Source organism: Heptranchias perlo, chromosome 15 (genome assembly GCF_035084215.1).
Source record: "Heptranchias perlo isolate sHepPer1 chromosome 15, sHepPer1.hap1, whole genome shotgun sequence".
Taxonomy (NCBI): domain Eukaryota; kingdom Metazoa; phylum Chordata; class Chondrichthyes; order Hexanchiformes; family Hexanchidae; genus Heptranchias; species Heptranchias perlo.
The window spans coordinates 15126141-15146123 of NC_090339.1; the positions used below are offsets into that span (position 1 = coordinate 15126141).

Here is a 19983-nt window from a genome sequence, read left to right on the forward strand (position 1 = left end):
ACCTAAAATGTTCACTTTCTGAATTGATTTTATAGTGACAGAATGGTACACTGCCTCCTCATTAATGGCCCTGACAGCACTTTAAAATGCACAGCACAGTATTCCCCCAATCTCTTCTCCAGGGTTCATTCATCATATCTGGAGCAGTAGGAATCGTCAGAAAAGCACTGAACATCGACAAATGAACTTTCCCCCCACATTCTACCCCATTTTCTGGGCATCTATTTTATCAGCAGATAATTTCAGTCTGATAGTCATCAAGATGTCAGCCTTGTCTTAGAGTCCAGAAGGTTGTGAGTTCAAGTCCCACTCCAGAGACTTGAGCACATAATCTAAGGGAGCACTTTAGTATAGTAGAGGGAGTGCTGCACTGCCAGAGGTGGTGTCTTCCACTGAGATATTAAACTAAGGCCCCATCTGTCCTCTCATCAGGGGGATGTAAAAGATCCCATGGCACTATTTGAAGAAGAGCTGGGGAGTTCTCCCCAGTGCCCTGGCCAATATTTAAACCTCAACCAACATTCCTAAAATAGATTATCTGGTCATTATCTCATTGCTGTTTATAGGACCTTGTTATATTTTAACTGACTATTCTGTTCACCTACATTACAACAGTGACTACACTTCAAAAATATTTAATTGGCTGTAAAGTACTTTGGGACATCTTGAGGTCATGAAAGGCGCTATATAAATGCAAGTTCTTTCTTTCAATTGTCAATGTCTGCTGACAGGTATTTATAGGGTGTTATATAATCAGCCTTAAGGATTCAGGAATTTATACGAATGCTTCTAATCTAAATATCTTTGTTGAATTATAGAGGCTAGCGATCTAGCAATATTACATATCAATAAGAAATTTTTTTGTAAATTTATTGGTCTTTTGCAAATATCTGCTCTTTTTTAACATTGTTCGAATTTTTTCCTGTATTTTACTGTAAATAATATTGTGATAGTGCTGAGTCATAGTTGTTGCTTTCTGGCTTATAACGTTAGAGACACATCCCACCCTCTGAGCGAAGCACAGTGTTAAGGCAGGCAGGACGTTACACCCTAACTGAAGAGAAAGCAAACTCTTGTGTGCCTTGTGGAAGCTTATTGCTGCTGAAGTGGACTCTAAAATACCCTGTTCCTTAAGAAAAGCTCACAAGAGAGTCAGATAATCAAAGAGGCTGCCATACTTGTTTGGTGCTTCTTGCTTCTTTTGAGACTCCTTATGAAGACTTTCCCTACACTTGGACTGCTTGTTTGTTTGTTCCTCTGATCCAGCAATGGACAAACAAAGATCTGCCCGGAAAAACCCAGACATTGAACTTTTCATTAAGGTAAAAAGCTGATTTTTTTTCGACATTACACAAAAGCCATCTCTGTGAATTTTTTTTTACTTCATCCATATAGATTATCTTTTAAATGTTGACATATTCATTATCTAAATGAGTAAACATTTAATATATTGTTTCCTTAAATTCTTTTAAAGACTCTGAATTGTGGTTCAATTTAGAATGACACTATATATCAATGAGTATTAAAATAAATTGAAGTATTGCACTAGGGCTATAATGAATGCAGTATTTTGACTTTAGGTATGTTTAGTACCAAGCTTGAGTTCTACTCCATATTCTCCACATTTTAATCGCTCCACCATTGGCGGCCATAACTTCAGCTACTTAGGCCCTAAGCTCTGGAATTCCCTTCCTAAACCTCTCCGCCTCTCTACCTCTCTCTCCTCCTTTAAGACGCTCCTTAAAACCTACCTCTTTGACTAAGCTTTTGGTCACCTGTCCTAATATCTCCTTATGTGGCTCGGTGTCAAATTTTGTTTGATAACGCTCCTGTGGAGCACCTTGGGACGTTTTACTATGTTAAAGGTGCGATATAAATGCAAGTTGTTTTTGTTTGTTGTGTTGTAGGGATAAGGAAGCTACCAACAGCCAGTAGAGAGTAAAATTGCTGGTGGTGAGTGTTGTGAAACAAATTGACAGCATTAAATGGAGTGTAATCTGTTCGCCTATCCCCAGTGTTTCTGGTTAACGCACCAGTGTTAAAAGGAGCACAGAACTTGACGAGCCAGATAAAAACTGACACTGATCTTGGACCAGGGTATGGGATTGGCCTGACTCCTTGAACCCAAGGATGAGCCAAACCAATAATAAAAAAAGCAGAAAGTCTCATTTTGTCTCATTACCTCTATTGTGTAGAAATTGGCAGAGGTAACACTTCCCATAATATAATAACCCTTTCCTTTCTTTTTTTAGTCTTGCTTTCAGTGGGCATTGGCTGTGTCCTATCTTTTTCTAGCTTAACATTCCTTACCAGGTTCCTGATCATTTTGTGTGCAGAGATCTTTTTGTCCAAGATGCAACTTGAATTGATCAGATTTTTGAGACAAGTATTGATCTTCTCTGCAAGGAAATAACAGACTTTAAAAAACATCACAGCTAAGGCTTCACATTAAATATATCACTCATGGGATTGCATGGTGTTCACTGGGTGGGGAGAGGGTTAATTTCACACCAGTTCAATTTGACACCCCATGGAGTGTAAATCCAGTTAAACCTGGTTTGCAAAGCACTCAGAGGGTTTTCTGGACACTTTGCAAATCTGACCTTAACTTAAATATCGAGAGAGCAGCGATTCTCCCCTCCTCGTCCTCCAAATATGTCCATTTCAAACTTTGGAGAAACAACTGTGCCTGTGTGTGTATCCAAGCATGTGCAGAACTCTCTGCTAAACAGGAGCCAAGCAATAGCTGTGAACCTAATCGGCAACTGCAATATCAATGCATCCTCAGAGTGGTGACAGGGCAAGAAGCTTATTCCTGAACCCTGCTGGGTGCGTGACCTTCTACACTATTTGTAGATTCGAGAAGTACTCAGTGAAGTTTATCAGTCGTTCCCTGATGGTGAAGTTTGGCAGTTACCCCTATGATGGATGTCTTATCTAAAAATGCTGGTTGTCAGAAATTGAGGCTCCTAGCGCTTTGGAAATGAAATGTTATTTCAGATGTATATTACCATTCACCGATAAGTTAAATGACAAAAAAAAGTTATAAACCAGTTTTGATGTGTTCAAATTCAAATACATAGAAAATAATTTTCTCTATATATAAAGGAGCCATTAACCTGTTTAAAATGAATGGTTAATACCTCTGTTAAAGTAGTGGAGAGAGGGATTTGAGAAGAGGATATTTGTGTGATAACAGCACCAGCAGTAATTTCTACCCTTCCATGACTGAGATTAGCAGTAAATTATTTTCAGTTTAGAAATTTAGCAATTCATATTAGAAATTGTTAAATTTCTCAAGCAGTACTAGCATTCCGAACAGTAAATGATTAATTTTGAATGTGTTTTGCATTATGGTGAGTTTCTCACCAAACACTGTTACTGGTTGCTAACTTTGTTCACTGAACTGAGACATTTCTTAACCATTTTTACATCTTCCACATTCCGAGCAGTCTAACCCTTTAAAGAATTTATGGTCTTATCTAAGAAGCAAGGTGTCAGAAAATGAAGTCCCAAGCACTTGCAAATTAAACGTTATCTAATGTATATATTACCAGTCACCAACACTAAAGCCCTATTTGTAATTCATTGGCTGTAAAGCACTTTGAAACATCCTGAGGTCTTCAAAAGCACTATAGAAATGCAAGTTCTTTCTTTATTGGACTGCAGGTAGTTATAAAAGAAGTTTCTTACTGGGCTTTTCCTGCGATCCCTTACAGCTGATGTTATAAAATCATCATCAGTTTTCCCTTCGGAATAATAACCCTTCAGTCCCTTACATTAGTTTTGTTAAAACAGAATACTGTGGAATACTTTATTGCAAACCTAAGCTTCCTGTTATTCTTTTTGCCTTTTCTCTAGGCTGGTTTCGATGGAGAGAACATTGGGAACTGCCCATTTTGCCAACGTCTCTTCATGGTTCTGTGGCTGAAAGGAGTTGTCTTTAACGTAACAACAGTGGATATGAAAAAGTAAGGTCCTCAGAGCTGGGAGAGGGGTTTAATACTTGGCAGAATTTTAGTGACCATTAGGGACTGATCTATCCCATTTTAAATCAATCTATCATGTAAGTTTATCTAGAAACCTCTGTGGTTTTTGGGAAAGGGTCGGCAGATTAAAAAGAGTGTTTCGTACTGTTCCATTCTCAAATCAATACACAGATCCTTATATTTTCCTGTTATGTTTTCTTTGTAATTGTGTGCTGATTAAAGTGGGATTAGAGCTCAAACTTTTGGAGGGATTTTAACTCCTGGTGAAACTGGGCAGAACGGGAATCCAAATGAAAGCGGTTCACTTACCACTCTGTTTCCGCCCCACTGCCTGTTTTCCTGGGTGGTTGAGGTACCCACTAGACTTAGGTGGCCATCTCATAAATATATGCAACTAGGGATCTTATCACTTAGATGGAACCAAACAGCTATTTTAATGGCCCATTGATCAATAGAAGCAGTCGGAGCTGAAGTGGAGGTAAGTACAAAACTTATTTCTCTGAGATGACAGGTAGTATAGTGGTTATGAAGATAGTGAAGTGACAGGTAGTATAGTGATTATGCTAATCGACTAGTAATCCAGAGGACTGGACTAATAATCCAGAGAACGGGAGCTCCAATCCCACCATGGCAGTTTGAGAATTTGAATTCAGTTTAAAAAATGTGGTAAAAATAATTAAAAGTGACCATGTAGCTGTCGGATTGTCCTCAAAGCCCAACTGATTTGCTAATATCCTGTAGAGAAGGAAACCTGCCATCTTTACCCGGTCTGGCCTATAAGAACATAAGAAATAGGAGCAGGAGTTGGCCATATGGCCTCTTGAGCCTGTTCCACCATTCAATAAGATCATGGCTGATCTTCGACCTCAACTCCACTTTCCCACCCAATCTCCATATGCCTTGATTCCCCTAGAGTCCAAAAATCTATCGATCTCAGTCTTGAATATATTTCATACACTGTACACTATATATGACTCCAGTCCTACCCCATCATGGGCGGCTCTTAACTGCCCTCTGAACTGGCCTAGCAAGCCATTCAGTTGCATTGAACTACTACAGCGGTTCAAGAGGAAGGCCCACCACCTTCTTCTCAGGGCAACTAACGATGGACAATAAATGCCGGCCTTGCCAGCGACGCCCACAAAAGGTGAAAAAGTTCATTAAGATGCTAATCAGCTAAGTTCGATGTTGCTTTCCCATGAGCTGTAAATAATTTGCAATTCATTAGCTTATTTGGGTAATCGATAACCCCCTGGTAAATTGTTGGTCCCAGGCACTCAATAGGGACTCTGACAGGTTTTCTTTTACTAGCTGTGAACAGTCAGCGATAAAACACTGAGATCGACAATCAGTTAGGTTTTTTTTTGAACAGAATGCTGTGAGGAAGTCAGGCAGTGAGAAGGTTGGAATGCAGGTGAGAATATTCTCCCAGTACTACACTGAAGTGTCAGCTTAGATTATGTTCTCCAGTCTCTGGAATGGGGCTTCAACCCACAGCCTTCCAACATCAGAGGCAAGAGTCATAACACTGAGTCAAGGCTAACATTTAGGAGGTGATTTTAAATCCCAAGAACGGGGGAGGGGAGGGGGGGGGGGTTGGGGGCAGGTTTTTTTGGGTCGCAATCGCAAAATTTTCGGAGTTTGCGTTCCCAGTGGGAAGCCTGTACTTTTACACGCCAACATTAAACCCGGAAGTAAAGCCGGGTTGCAGTTGCAACCCAAAAAACATCCATTTTCAACTCCCACCTGCCCCTAGCCCACCCATTCTTGGAGTTTAAAATCATCCCCTTAATGGACATTTTCTTGGTGACTCTTGTGTTTATTTAGGGTGCTTGTAGTGTGATTTTTAAGCTTGTTGATATAGTAGTGTTTGAAAAGTAGCAAGGATGATCAGGACTGTTAAGGACATGACTAGAGATGTTCTGGTAGTTGCACAACACCGCAACACAACTCTAACTTGTGACAATAAATTTAGTTTAAGGGATTTATAATGTGTTTGCAGCTGGGCACCACACGGGTTCCTTAGGAGAGAGCCTAGCACAGGACTGATGGTTCCTGATGTTAGTTCTGTTGCCCTGCTTCCCACGGGCCCTGATATGCCTCATGGACCCCCATTTTGCAAGGATAGACATCTCAGTATTTTGAAATTTGGCATCTCTGAATATGCAGCATTGCTAGTCACTGCCAACAGCCATCAGTGAGAGAAGACTTTCATTCTGTATATGGGACACATTGTAATCTTATTCCCACTTAACGTTGGAGTCACTTATTTCCATTACTTGACTGACAACAGTTCTAATTCTCACAGGAGACCAGAAGAATTGAAAGATTTGGCTCCAGGCACTAATCCTCCATTCCTTATCTACAATGGGGAGCTGAAAACTGATTTCATCAAGATTGAAGAGTTTCTTGAGGAGACACTTGCTCCACCCAGGTACAAAATGTAGACCATAATAGGAATGTAGCTGCTATAATGATATATTTACTTGAACTCATTTAGTTATACTAATAAATTGCCAGTGCTGTTCCTCGTCGATAGTTTTAGGCACTGGCTGGGAGATGGAGTACAGGAATATAAGAAGAGCATAGGGCTGGGAATTGAGTATCGGGGCCAAAGAGCAGAGCAGTTGAGTGAAATTAGAACTGGAGCAAGGATTGGATGGGTAATGAGACCTGAGTGGAAGCAGTAATGAGTGGAGTCAGTTTCCTGTTACCAGGCAACTGGGAGTGTCAAAGTGTGGAGTCTGTGGAGGGGAGTAGAGATGGTCCTAGGACTGAGGACAAGAGTGGAGGAGTTCCTAGGGTTCAGTCAGGAGTGGGAACCTAAGGTCGAGACTGAGATGACTTTTCTAATGACTTAAACTTTTATTTTTGAGTTTTACAACACGTTTTAGAGGATTGGGAGAATAAAAAAATCAGAAAGCTTTTTACTAAAGACAGCAAGGCATGTCCATTAAAATCAGCATAATGTGGTATCCCTGGGCTGCATTTTGGGAATTGTAGCCCATCAGAATACTTATGTAGAGGCCCACAAATGCATTCTGTAATGCATTACTGGACTAGTAACCCAGAGGTTGTGAGTTCAAATCTCCCTATGGTAAATTGAATTCAATAAAGCTGGTAATTTTTGGGCTGCCACCAGGAAGTTGACCACGAAAACTGACAGATTGTTGTAACAATCCAGTGTGTTCATTAATCTACTTCAAGGAAGGGAACCTACCGCTCTTAGCCGGTCTGGCCTACATGTGTGTCCAGTCTCCCAGTACATGGTTTGAATCTTAATTCCATCTGAAGTGACCTAGCAAGTGACTCAAATCCCTTCAAGACAAAGGTCCACCATCACCTTCTTAGGGCAGCTAGGGATGGGCAATAAATGTGGCCTTGCCAGCATCACTGTTGACGATCCGGATTCTTTCCCCTCAGTCTGGTTCAGTAAAATCTGAAGTCGAGTAAATTTTAAAGTTCATCACAACTTTAATAGCAGGGTTCTTAGTCTGCAGCATTGATTTGGACTCCTGATAGAGTCCCTCTATGCTGGCAGAGCAAGAACAAAAACATACAGAAATCCACACGTTTTTATATAAATCAATAGGGTTGGAACATACTTAACGAGGGTCAACACCAATCATAAGCCGGGCACAGGTTGCCATGCGAGGTTACATTATTTCCGGCCAATCATAGATAATCATGTGCTGACCATGTTGCTGTTAGACATCAAAGGGGATACTTCCTCACCTTCCAACTTGGAATGTTCTTCCCTGTTCCTTCTGTTCCTTATCTCCCAACCTGGAATGTCTTTCAACTTTGGCTAAGCTCGTTACCTATATTGATCTGCCATAAACATGGAGACATTCAGACCAGTCCTTGAATCACATCAAAGACTCTACATTGCTAAGACCATGCAAACCTGCTGACTACGCAAACATATGGCCCAGCAGGAGGCCAGGCCACCTGTACCAATCTCAGTTACTAACTAATTAACCCTTTCTAACCATTTTGCATTCTGCTTCTTTGCCACGTAGGCATTTTAATATTTTACCGAAAACTGACCATGTAGGGATTCTCACTGTCACATACATCCTGAGAACAAATAACAAATTTTTAGTTTATCGATGCACACTTTAATTTAGGGAGCTAAGAAGGAGTCATAAATATATAGTGTACAGGGTAAGGGGAACCTAGATGAGATAGAGAACAAGGATCCACAGGAAACTGATCCTATCCAACAGGTACAATGCACTTGCTACCTGTGAGGATAAGGATAAAGACTGCCGGAAGGACAGCCAGAATGCTGACCATGGCACCTTAGAGCAGGAGGTTGTCCAATGGGAGGAGGAGGAGAAGCATGATGTGGTAGTATTAGGGGATTCAATAATTAGGAGGATTGATAGCATTCTTTGTAAACAGGATCGACATATGATATGTTGCCTACCTGGTGCCAGGGTGAGAGACATCTCGAACCAGCTTAAAAGGATATTGGAGAGGGAGGGGAGGATCTAGTCATGGTACATGTTGGGACCAACAACATAGGAAAGAGTAGGCAAGAGGTCCTGTTCAGAAAGTACCAAGAGCTAGGAGCTAAATTAAAAAACAAGATCTCAAGGGTTATAATCTCTGGATTATTAGCCGAGCCACGCACAAATTGGCGTAGGGAAAAGCAGATTAGGGAGGTGAACAGGTGGCTGAAGGAGTGGTTTGGGAAAGAGGGATTCCATTTTATTGGGCACTGGCAGCAGTACCGGGACATGAAGGAACTGTACTGTTGGGATGGGCTCCACCTGAACTAGGCTGGGACCAGGGTCCTAGCGGGAAGGATAAATAGGGTGGTCACAAGGACTTTAAACTAATAAATAGGGGGAAGGCTCAGGTGGAAAAAGTAGTATAAATAATAATTCTAAAACAAACGAAAAGGAAGAGAGTAGAGTAATAGTCAAAAGTTATGCTTTAGGCACTACAGGTAAAGGGAAAACTAAAAGATGTAAAATAATTAAATCAGGAGAGAGAAATAAGAAATGTGTGAGAGAAACAACATTAGAGCAGAAGGACAGGTTAGGGTGTGTGGCCCAAATAAGCTTTATACAAACGCACAGAGTATAAGGAACAAATTGAATGAATTACAGGCGCAAATTCAACTTAGAGGGTATGACGTGGTAGCCATTACTGAGACATGACTGCAAGATGGTCAGGAACTGAATATACCAGGTTATAAGGTCTACAGGAAGGATAAGGAAATTGATAGAGGGGGAGGAGTAGCCTTAGTGATTAAGGATGAAATTACTTAAATGATAAGAGAGGATATAATGAGAGGTAAGCAGGCAGTGGAGACTTTATGGGTAGAATTAAAGAAATAGAAAAGGATTTAAGACTGTAGTGGGAGTTGTGTATAGGCCCCCTGGTAGCAGCTGTGAAGTAGCAGAATGTATAAATGCAGAGATTAGACAAGCATGTAGCGTAGGCAGAGTGGTTTTAACGGGTGGTTTTAACTTTCATATAGATTGGGGTAAGCAGACGAGCTCAAGTCAGAAAGATAGCAAATTTCTTGAGTGTGTTCAGAACAGCTTTCTGCAACAATAAGTCCATGAACTAACAAGGGGACAGGCCATATTAGATTTAATAATGAGTAATAAGACAGATTTAGTTTACAGCCTAATGATGCGTGAACATTTATCTAATAGCAATCATAATATGATCGAGTTCAACGTTGTGTTTGAAAGGGAAAAATCCGTAACAGTTACAAAGATTCTAAATTTAGGTAAGGCTGACTTCATCAGGATGAGGCAGAGACTGTCCACAGTAAACTAGGCAAATCTGTTAATGGGTAAAACGACAGAAGATCAGTGGGAGGTGTTCAAAAAAGAATTTAAAGTGATACAGAACCAGTTTCTGCCCCTAAGGGGCAAGAGCTCTGCTTGCCAAAAAAAAACAGCCATGGACAACAAAAGAGGTAAGGGACAACATAAAACTAAAAGAAAACGCATTCAAAAATGCAAAAATAGCACAGATCCTGGTGACTGGGAGAAATACAAAGAACAGCAAAGGGTGACAAAACACATAGTAAGAGCTACAAAATGGAGTATGAAAAGAAACTTCAAGGGATATCAAAATGAACACAAAAATTTTTACAATTATATTAGGAAAAAGAGGGTGGCCAAGAGTAATGTGGGCCCCTTAAAAACTGATAATGGTGATACTGTAAATGAAAATAAGGAAATGGCAGACATGTTAAATAATTACTTTGCTTCAGTGTTTACAGGAGAGGATGAGGATAGCATGACAGACACCCCAGGGAAACTAATTTTGAATCTGGGATGGGGATTCACCATAATTAACATAGGCAAATTAACAGTAATGAAGAAAATAATGGCACTAAAGCATGACAAATCCCCATGACCAGATGGTTTCCATCCCAGGGTTTTAAAAGAAGTAGGTGAGAACATTGCAGATGCCCTAACTATAACCTTCCAAAGTTCTCTCGATTCAGGAACCGTTCCTTTAGATTGGAAAATTGCATGTCACTCCGTTATTTAAGAAAGGTGAGAGAGGGAAACCAGGGAATTATAGACCAATTAGCCTAACATCGGTTGTTGGGAAATTACTAGAGACTATAATTAAGGATAGAGTGCCTGAACACCTTGAAAATTTGCAGCTGATCAGAGAGAGCCAGTATGGAATTGTAAAGGGTAAGTCATGTCTGACGAACCTGTTTGAATTTTTTGAAGAGGTGACTAAAGTAGTGGACAGGGAAATGTCTATGGATGTTGTTAATACAGACTTCCAGAAAGCACTCGATAAAGCCCCCCATAAGAGACAGTTAGGTAAAGTTGAAGCTCATGGAATTGAGGACAAATTATTGACCTGGTTAGGAAATTGACTTAGGAGCAGGAGACAGAATGTAGGTATAATGGGCAGGTACTCAAATTGGTGTCCCACAGGGATCTGTGTTGGGGCCTCAACTATTCACTGTATTTATTAATAAATTAGATGACGGGATAGAGAGCCAAATATCCAAGTTTGCCGATGACACAAAGATGGGTAGCATTGTAAGCTGTGTAGATGGAAGCATAAAATTACAAAGAGACATTAATAGATTAATGAATGGGCAAAACTGTAGCAAATGGATTTCAATGTAGGCAAGTGTGAGGTCATCCACTTTGGACCTAAAAAGGATATAGATCAGAGTACTTTCTAAATGTGAGAAGCTCAAATCAGTGGAGATCCAAAGAGACTTAGCGTCCATGTACATAGATCATTAAATATCATGGACAGGTACAGAAAATAATGAAAAAGGCTAATGGAATGCTGGCCTTTATATCTAGAGGACTAGAATACAAGGGGGTAGAAGTTATGCTACAGCTATACAGAGCCCTGGTTAGACCACACCTGGAGTACTGTGTTCAGTTCTGGGCACTACACCTTAGGAAGAATATATTGGCCTAGGAGGGAGTGCAGCATAGATTTACTAGAATGATACTTGGACTCCGAGGGTTAAATTGCGAGGACAGATTACACAAACTAAGGTTGTATTCCCTGGAATTTAGAAGATTAGAGGTGATTTGATCGAAGTTTTCAAGATATTAAGAGAAACTGATAGGGTAGATAGACAGAAACTATTTCTGCATGTTGGGGAATCTAGGACTAGGGGTCGTAGCCTAAAAATTAGAGCCAGGACTTTCAGGAGTGAAGTTAGGAAACACTTCTACACACAAAGGGTGGTAGAAGTTTGGAACTCTCTTCTGCAAATGGCAGTTGATGCTAGCTCAATTGTTAATTTTAAATCTGAGATTGATAGATTTTTGTTAACCAAAGGTATTAAGGGATATGGGGCTAAGGCAAGTATATGGAGTTAGGTCATAGATCAGCCATGATCTCATTGAATGGCGTAACAGGCTCGAGGGGCTAAATGGCCTACTCCTGTTCCTATGTTCCAATAAGTCCAGGTCCTTCAAAGATTGTTGGACATGTGGAGTGAAGCTTTGTTGGAGGGATTTGCAACACAGAAGAGGCAACTCTATTGGTAAGTTTAATGATTTTGTGTGAATTATCTCATTCTTATCTATTTGCTACATCATAAATGTTATTTTTAGGGATATATGCTGAGGCCAGTGGGAAACCAAGATGGCCACAGAAAGCAGTTTGAAATAAATATTTTGAGTGATTTGATTAGTTGGTTTTGTGGTGCTTGCTGTTAGTTCATTTGTAGCTTTTTGCTACTTGCTGGTTGTTCACTGGTAATTTTCTCATTATTTTATGACTGGCAGCAACACTGGCCATTCACAGGACATTCCATGGCCATCTGTTTGCACCCACCCCAGGCATATTAGACTCAGCCTAAAGTGGCATCTGTAAACTACACACTGGGAATGGTTATCCACCAGGACACTGGCATAGAGTCGCTGGGTGCATTCAGGGGACAGCAACATCATTCAATTAACAGCAATTTGTTTCTTTTTTATCAATATCATTGAGCCAGTACGAATATATTGCCACATGGGCATTTTGCATGTTAAACCTTTGAATGGGCATTTTCTCACAACAGACATGTGCGAGGCAGCAAAACTTTTAATTATCTTGATAGATTATTTTCAATACCTTATCTTTTGAAGGAATTGACATCATTATTAATATTCCACCAGCTGGAAGAGCAAAGATGCAATGCAGATCAAAAACTTCTCAGTAACTGGCCTCAACACTAATATGTTTAAATTGGCTGAAAGCATGATTCAAAAAAAAATAAGCAGTGTCACTTGGCCAAAATGTACATAATTTAATGGAAAAGAAAACTTGTTGAACTCACCCAACTAATTTTATTTTAAATTCACAAGCTTTCGGAGATTTTCTCCTTCCTCAGGCAAATGTTTGCCTGAGGAAGGAGAAAATCTCCGAAAGCTTGTGAATTTAAAATAAAATTGCTGGACTATAACTTGGTGTTGTAAAATTGTTTACAATTGTCAACCCCAGTCCATCACCGGCATCTCCACATCACCCAACTAAAGCAGAAAGCAGAAAGCCCCGAGACTTAATGAAAGATCATTCAAATTGGAAGTCAGTGTTTTGTTGTTACACTATGACTAAAGCGATTATTCATTTATTATTTACTGGTGATGTTAATAGCTGGAGACTGGGCTATCTTTAACCTACATCTTGGGGATAAAGAAAACAATCTGGATTGTGTTAATGGAACAGGAGCTCACTGCTTAGATCATGTATAGAGGATACACAAATGTATTTGTCCAAACTTAATTCGGACTGTTTGGTGTTCATGTTGGTGTTTTGTCCAGAGTCACTAAGTCAATCAGATTGTACAAAGTTACACTCCAAGAATGCTCTGAGATGTGAGGAGGGCAGAAGAGAGGGAGAAATGGCCACAAGCAGATTCTTTCCTTCTTCTAGTGGCAGTGGGCCCTTCCCACTGTTGCCACAATCAGTACCGACACCTCTTGTCTTTTCTTACCTGGAGCCAGCAGTACTGCGGTGGGAAGACAGAGAAATTCACCGGTTTACATCGCTCCACACCCTGGTATCATTTAAATAGGGTGGGGCAATTAATTGGGGGGCAATTGGCTGAGATTCCTGCTTGGGGGGAGGAGGGAGGAGGAAAATATCCGCCTGTGGATTTAGGGGAGGGGAATCCAGTTGTTGGCTTCCCATCTCATTTTCCCCACTCCACCACTGCTATACTGGCCTGGTTTTAGGGAAAACCCAGCTGGTACCCAATTCACAACGATGGGTTGACTCAAGCTATCAAATTAGTGCTGTAAAAAGAAAAGGAACGTCTCTTTGTATTCATAAGCAACTGTTTGCACCTCCTTCGATGTGACAAGCAAAATGGAGAAAAGTGTTTTCGCTATTTTTGAACCAGCAATGGAAACCTTTCAGGATTTGATTCCTGAATGAATGTGAAGGTAAAAATCTGGTCATTCATGTTATAAATTGAATAAGTCCTTTTGGAACTATAACATTTTCATGCAAAACACCAAAGGCCTTGTGAAATGACGCAGTTTCTTTGTAATCTGTGATCTCAATGTTTCACAGTAAAATAGATGTACGTATGCAAAACAGAATTCATATTATCCTCTTTACATTAGGTACCCACATCTCACTCCACGACAGTCGGAATCTTACGCCGCTGGCAGTGATATCTTTGCCAAATTTTCAGCGTATATCAAGAACACAAGTAAAGATGCCAATGAAAGTAAGATCTGCTATCACAATTCATTAATTGGAAACTCTCTGGACTGTGTCAGCATCAATATTTACAGACTGGGTGAAAAGTGACTTAAATTGATCCTTGTGGACTTGATTTAATACAAAAAAATTAAGAATTTTAGGTCAGTCAGATCTTCACTTTGTTGTGAGACTGTTGTGTTACCTCGCCAACAATAGAGTGTCGTTAATTTGCACAGATGTAATTGAAAAGCTATTCCAATTAAAATCAAACATTCTAAAGATTAGCAACATCATGAAATTAAAGAAAAAACATCATGAGTTTCACAGCCCAAACATAAAAGCCTATGCGTCTTCAAGTAAAGGTGTCCCGAGAAGAGTCAGAAGTAGTTATGGCAGAGTTAAATCTCCAGTAGCCATATTACTAATGGTAGTATAGTTTTGGGTTCGATGTTGCCCACTTATCAAAGGTAACTGGGATGAAAACTTCCTTTGTTGTAGTTTCTTTGGTCCTTGGTTTCCATTTGTTAGCAGTTTTTGTGATTGTGGCATTTCATCTTCCATATCTCCAGATACTTATAATGACGCAAAATGACACAATTCCGAATCATAAATGAAGTGAAGATTTTCCAGAAATTTTAAATTTTTCCATTATTAAAGTGAAGCAAAATATATGTTGAGAATCCAGTGAAATTGCACCATTTAGCAAAAATAATCCCTCCTGTTTAATAAATAAGACACAATGAGCACAAGAAACCATAGAAAATGATTATTAAAGGAATGCCAACTTATACTATGGAGTTCTCCCCTCAGTGGACTTGTATGGAAAACTTTGGGGACAGATTGAATTCCTGACATAGCCTGCACTGAAGACACCAACGTAACATTGACTCAAGAGCAGCCCAAACTGCACTACATGTGTATCAGCTGCTGTTTGAGTTTCTCCACGCATCTTTCTCATAAATTTAACAGTTATTTAACAAATATGTCTTTGCACACCATGAATGTCATCACATGTACCATACACGATATTTTCCCAGATACCAATTGTCTTAGATATATTTACAGCAGGTGTCAGAAGCTTTCAAGATTCAAAGTACTTCCATTGCTCATTACCCTGAGAGTTAAACTAAGATCTTTAGTTGTTAAATATATCTTGTTATAATGTCACAACATATTCCACTTGCTATTTTCTGGCATGGTTGAAAAGTTAATTGGCTTCCAGAAGTTCAATGCATGGAGGACTTGACATTTACCTGATGTGAATTATGCAATGTGATTATAATCTTGTAAATGTGTCAAACTTTGTTTATTATCAACATGTCTTGAGCTCAAGGACTGCAGCAAGATGTATAACACAGATACTTGCATGGCTAACTGTGCTCTCCTTGGCTCACTCTAGAATTTGAGAAGGCCCTGCTTAAGGAGCTGAAAAGATTGGACAACTACCTGAAAAAAACTCTCCCTGATGAGGTTGATGCCAATAGTTCAGAGATGATTCTTGTCTCCAAGAGGAAATACCTAGATGGAAATGAGCTGACACTGGCAGACTGCAATCTGCTACCTAAACTTCATATCATCAAGGTACCATTTATAAGAAATGTCACTAAAGTATCCAGTTAGTAGGAGAGATGGAGGAGACTCCTATATTCTAAGAAGTCACAGGAACAGCTGAGCTCAATCCCTTACAGTGCGAGTAGGCCTGGTACTCTGGGAACTCCTCTTTTAATGTTGTGCTGTTCTAATTTTACAACTCACAACTCCATCTGGAAAGCAAACACAAGCAAAATGTGATGATTTTATCATGGGTGGTTTATTTTCATCTAATTCTGTTCCACCATCCGAAGTGTCGTCTGATTACAACCCACCCTATATTAAAATAAATGTATAGAATATATACACAGGCTGTAGAATATCTTGGTAATCAAGTATGAATAGTTTTTTAATAAAATTGCAGTAATTATTTCATAATCATTTAGGTTCCAGGTTTGAACTCTTGTCTAGTATGAATTAGTTGCTTTGAGCTCGTTTGGTAATTTGGACAATAAATTAGCTTGTGTTTCCTGGACTGGGAGCAGGAGCCAATCAGCCAATGTCCCCACTTCTGATCACTATTTAGTGACCCATGGAGGACAATTGCATATGTATGTGGGAGGGAGGGAGACATCAGGTGAGGCCAGGCTTAGGCCAAGCTATGATGCCCCCACAGTTGAATAAGTCAAACAACATTCATCGTCTAGGGTGACATATGAAGAATTGCCACTTGAGCAAGGTAGCAGTGAGCTATCAGTACCTGTGGGACTGTCCCCCAGATGAGTTGTTACCCTCCAGCTACAGTATCTGAATTAATCAATATATGAACTTTTGTCTGTTGTATATTCTGCCAGCATTGGGCTATTGATAGAAAATGTCTAACTGGAATCATAAAATAGGGCTGTTTTAATTTAATGTGTAACGTAAATATCCAGTTATGTGGAAGTTTAGGAATTACCTTAGCAACAGAAAGGTGCATTATGTTGTGCATTATATGGTGCAATAATTCAGTCATTTTAAAAAAGGACCTCACCTGAGCCATAAGCAATGCCACGAGATACCTGCTAGTAAATATTTTTAAAGTACTTAATGAATTCTGAGGTCAAAGGTCAATTCATTGGAAAAAATCATAGGCGTTTTAGTTTAGTTTCTTTTCTGTTTGTTGATGACTGATGGCTCTATAGATCAGATTTTAACTCAACCTGCCCAGCGCGAACGGTCAATAGTGTAGCGTAAAATTGGGCAGCCAAAATTGGGTGTCTGACCCGAACCTGCCAGGTTAAAATTGGGCCATTTGTTTCTTTGTATACATATGTTAAAGACATTTTGTAGCTTAGTACTGCTGACCGTTTAACATTACTTGGAGAGAGTGAGCTTCCAAACTACACTTAAGTTGATAATGTAGCCCACATGTACCTAACTGTATTTGTTTATTTTCTTCAACGCTAAAGTAATATTGTATCTGTCTGTCTGGCCTCTTCTGTAGGTGGCTGCAAAGAAGTATCGGAATTTTGAGATTCCTGTAGAAATGTTTGCTCTCTGGCGTTATCTGAACAATGCATATAAACGAAATGAGTTCAGCCACACCTGCCCAACCAATGAAGAGATTGAACGTGCCTATGCTGATATTGCCAAAAATCTGCAATGAAGATAAACCTATCCACGTTGTGGTGCAGAGTTCCAATGTATATAATTGCCCACAAGGCCATATATAATTTCTTGAACAGAAAGGTGACATGGACATCTGATTCATTTCCACTTGTTCATAATGCAGTCCTAGTGGGAAGCCTGTTGAGTGCAGCTTGGTTACTGCTAGTTATTATTACCATTTTTATGCTATTCTTCATGGGTGCCTCAATAGTGCTGGGCCATCTAACTATAAAAGTCTTGCATCTAGCATCACACTTCAGAGCCACATACTTGATACACTTTGTTACAGATGCAAAACAATCTTAAAAATAAAACATAGAGAAAGAAAGACAGTCATCGACCCAGAGCCTGAAATTCAAAAACAATTTCCAACCTGCAGCATTGCCTCACCAAACAGCACTTAAACTCTGCTTGCCCTGAAGCTTTGTTTACTTAACTACAATTAGACTTTGTGGCCTTAAAGGCATACAGCTCCACTTTAGCAGTAGTATAATACATTTTGCACTGCACAATATAATCCTTCTGTACTTATAAAACAACATATCATCTGAATTACCATAAGCAACACCACAGGGGGTGAATAATTTTGATGGCATACTTCAAAAACTGGCCTGTTCTTAACTCATGGGATGGAGTGCATAATCCATTCTTGCACTGAAGTGAACTTCAACAATGAATCTTATCTTCAGTGAAAACAGACCAGTTATTTTCAGAATGTATGTTCCCTTTCCTCTAATTATTCAGCCACTTTGTAGGCAAAGAAATCCAAATGTACATTTAATTTTTAATGAAAATTGTTGATACATCTTTAATTTCATTTTTGGAGAGAGCTGAGCCCCATTAACTCCTTGGAATCCCTTATTGTGTTTTTGCTTTTTCCTGGCAGTTTATGAATAAAATTTGAGCAAAATTGAATATAGATAAATACACAGACAATGAGACCTTGCTACATTGAACCTGGTTATAATAAACTCTGCTTACAGTAAAAAGTCCCAAAGTAGTTATAACCCTCTGACAGTTCCAGATACATTGAAATTGCACCTATAATGGTCATGGTAGTTTTTTGTACTCAAAGATAATGATCCTCATTAGAAAGAGATCAGTCATGATAAACAGGGCTGGTGTCTATTTAAATTTAAGTCTCCTCTAATAGGAAAAACACCTCGGGAATAGATTTAAGTAGAAGTGGTTTGTACTGAACCATCTCCACCCTCGCATTCCTCAGTTTGCATTCCAAAAGCCGGCCAAGGCATGATCGTTAACGAGCTTCCAACTTCAGAATGCAGCCCAAGGGCATCAATGGACAATCCTGGAGCACTCTCCACCTTGTAGCACAGCACTGGATTGTGCTGTAGCTCGATTCCACAGTTTTGCTATCCATGTATTTCTAAATCAGGACTCCATATGTGGGACAGTCAGACTGTAACTCAGCCGTTCCAGCTCACCGTGCCCACCCCCCCTCAAATCTTAGGATCTCATATTGATCCCTCCCTCTAGGCTCACAAAACTCAAACAGACAAAACCAACAGAGCAACAAATATAATGGCAAATGGAGGCTCTCAATTTGTAATATTGCAAATTTGTATTTTTGATTTGTAATTTTGCTGACGATTTTACAAATATTCCAGAAGGCATTTTGTCTGACCTTAAATGTATGTTTGAGTTGACAAAGGAATAAAACTCTGAATTCCTGTAAAAATAAATCTGCTTTATATTGACAGGTCAGATAATCCTAAAATTCTACCAGGGAATGAGATGAATGTATGCAACACAAAGATTGTTCCTTTATTAATAGTATTATCTGAAAAATGTAAAGAAATCGCAAATATATATAATATTTTAATAATATTGTGCAAAATTGTCTTGCAACATGTTCTTTAATATATTCCTGGAACTGTTTTGTTTAACTACAATATAGAATTGTAGTATTGTTTTCTTTCAAAGTCGGCTGATATTTTTACATGCTTTAGATATGCCTCGTTGATCTGCTAATTCATTGCATGCTCTTCTACAGCCTCATTTTCTTTTGAATTAAATATTCCTTAATTCAATTTTTCATGCTCTTCAAAGTGAATATTTGATCTAATGGTTTTTAGTAAATATTCAAACATCAAATAGGTTATTCATAAGCTTATACATCTGAATATCCTAGAGCAGAGGATGCTGCCATTGTAGCAGCAAAGGAGGAGGTAGTAGTGATAATGGATAGGATGAAAATAGATAAAGAGGAGGTACTTAAAAGATTGGCAGTATTCAAAGTAGAAAAGCCACCTAATCCAGATGGGATGCATCCTAGGTTACTGAGGGAAGTAAGGGTGGAAATTGCGGAGGCTCTGGCTACAATCTTCCACTCACCCTTAGATATGGGCAATGGTGCCGGAGGACTGGAGGATTGCAAATGTTACACCCCTGTGATAAACCCAGCAATTACAGGCCAATCAGCCTAACGCCAGTGGTGGGGAAACTTTTAGAGACAATAATGCAAGACAAAATCAATTGGCACTTGAAAAAGTATGGGCTAATAAATGAAAGTCAGCACGGATTTGTTAAAGGAAAATCATGTTTAACTAGCTTGCTTGAGTTCTTTGATGCAATAACTGAGAGAGTTGACCAGGGTAGTGCGGTTGATGTTGTGCATATAGACTTT

General features: G+C 39.4%; 1 protein-coding gene across 1 annotated transcript; it reads left to right on the forward strand.

Annotated features, from left to right (window-relative positions):
- The first annotated feature begins 1002 nt into the window (after nucleotides 1–1002).
- LOC137332884 (chloride intracellular channel protein 2-like) lies at nucleotides 1003–19387 on the forward strand. Its single transcript, XM_067996864.1, has 6 exons — nucleotides 1003–1322; nucleotides 3862–3971; nucleotides 6298–6423; nucleotides 14075–14181; nucleotides 15556–15737; nucleotides 17173–19387. Exons 1-6 carry the CDS (start codon nucleotides 1269–1271, stop codon nucleotides 17332–17334), a joined length of 741 nt encoding a protein of 246 aa, XP_067852965.1. The 5' UTR covers nucleotides 1003–1268; the 3' UTR covers nucleotides 17335–19387.
- Nucleotides 19388–19983: the final 596 nt, after the last annotated feature.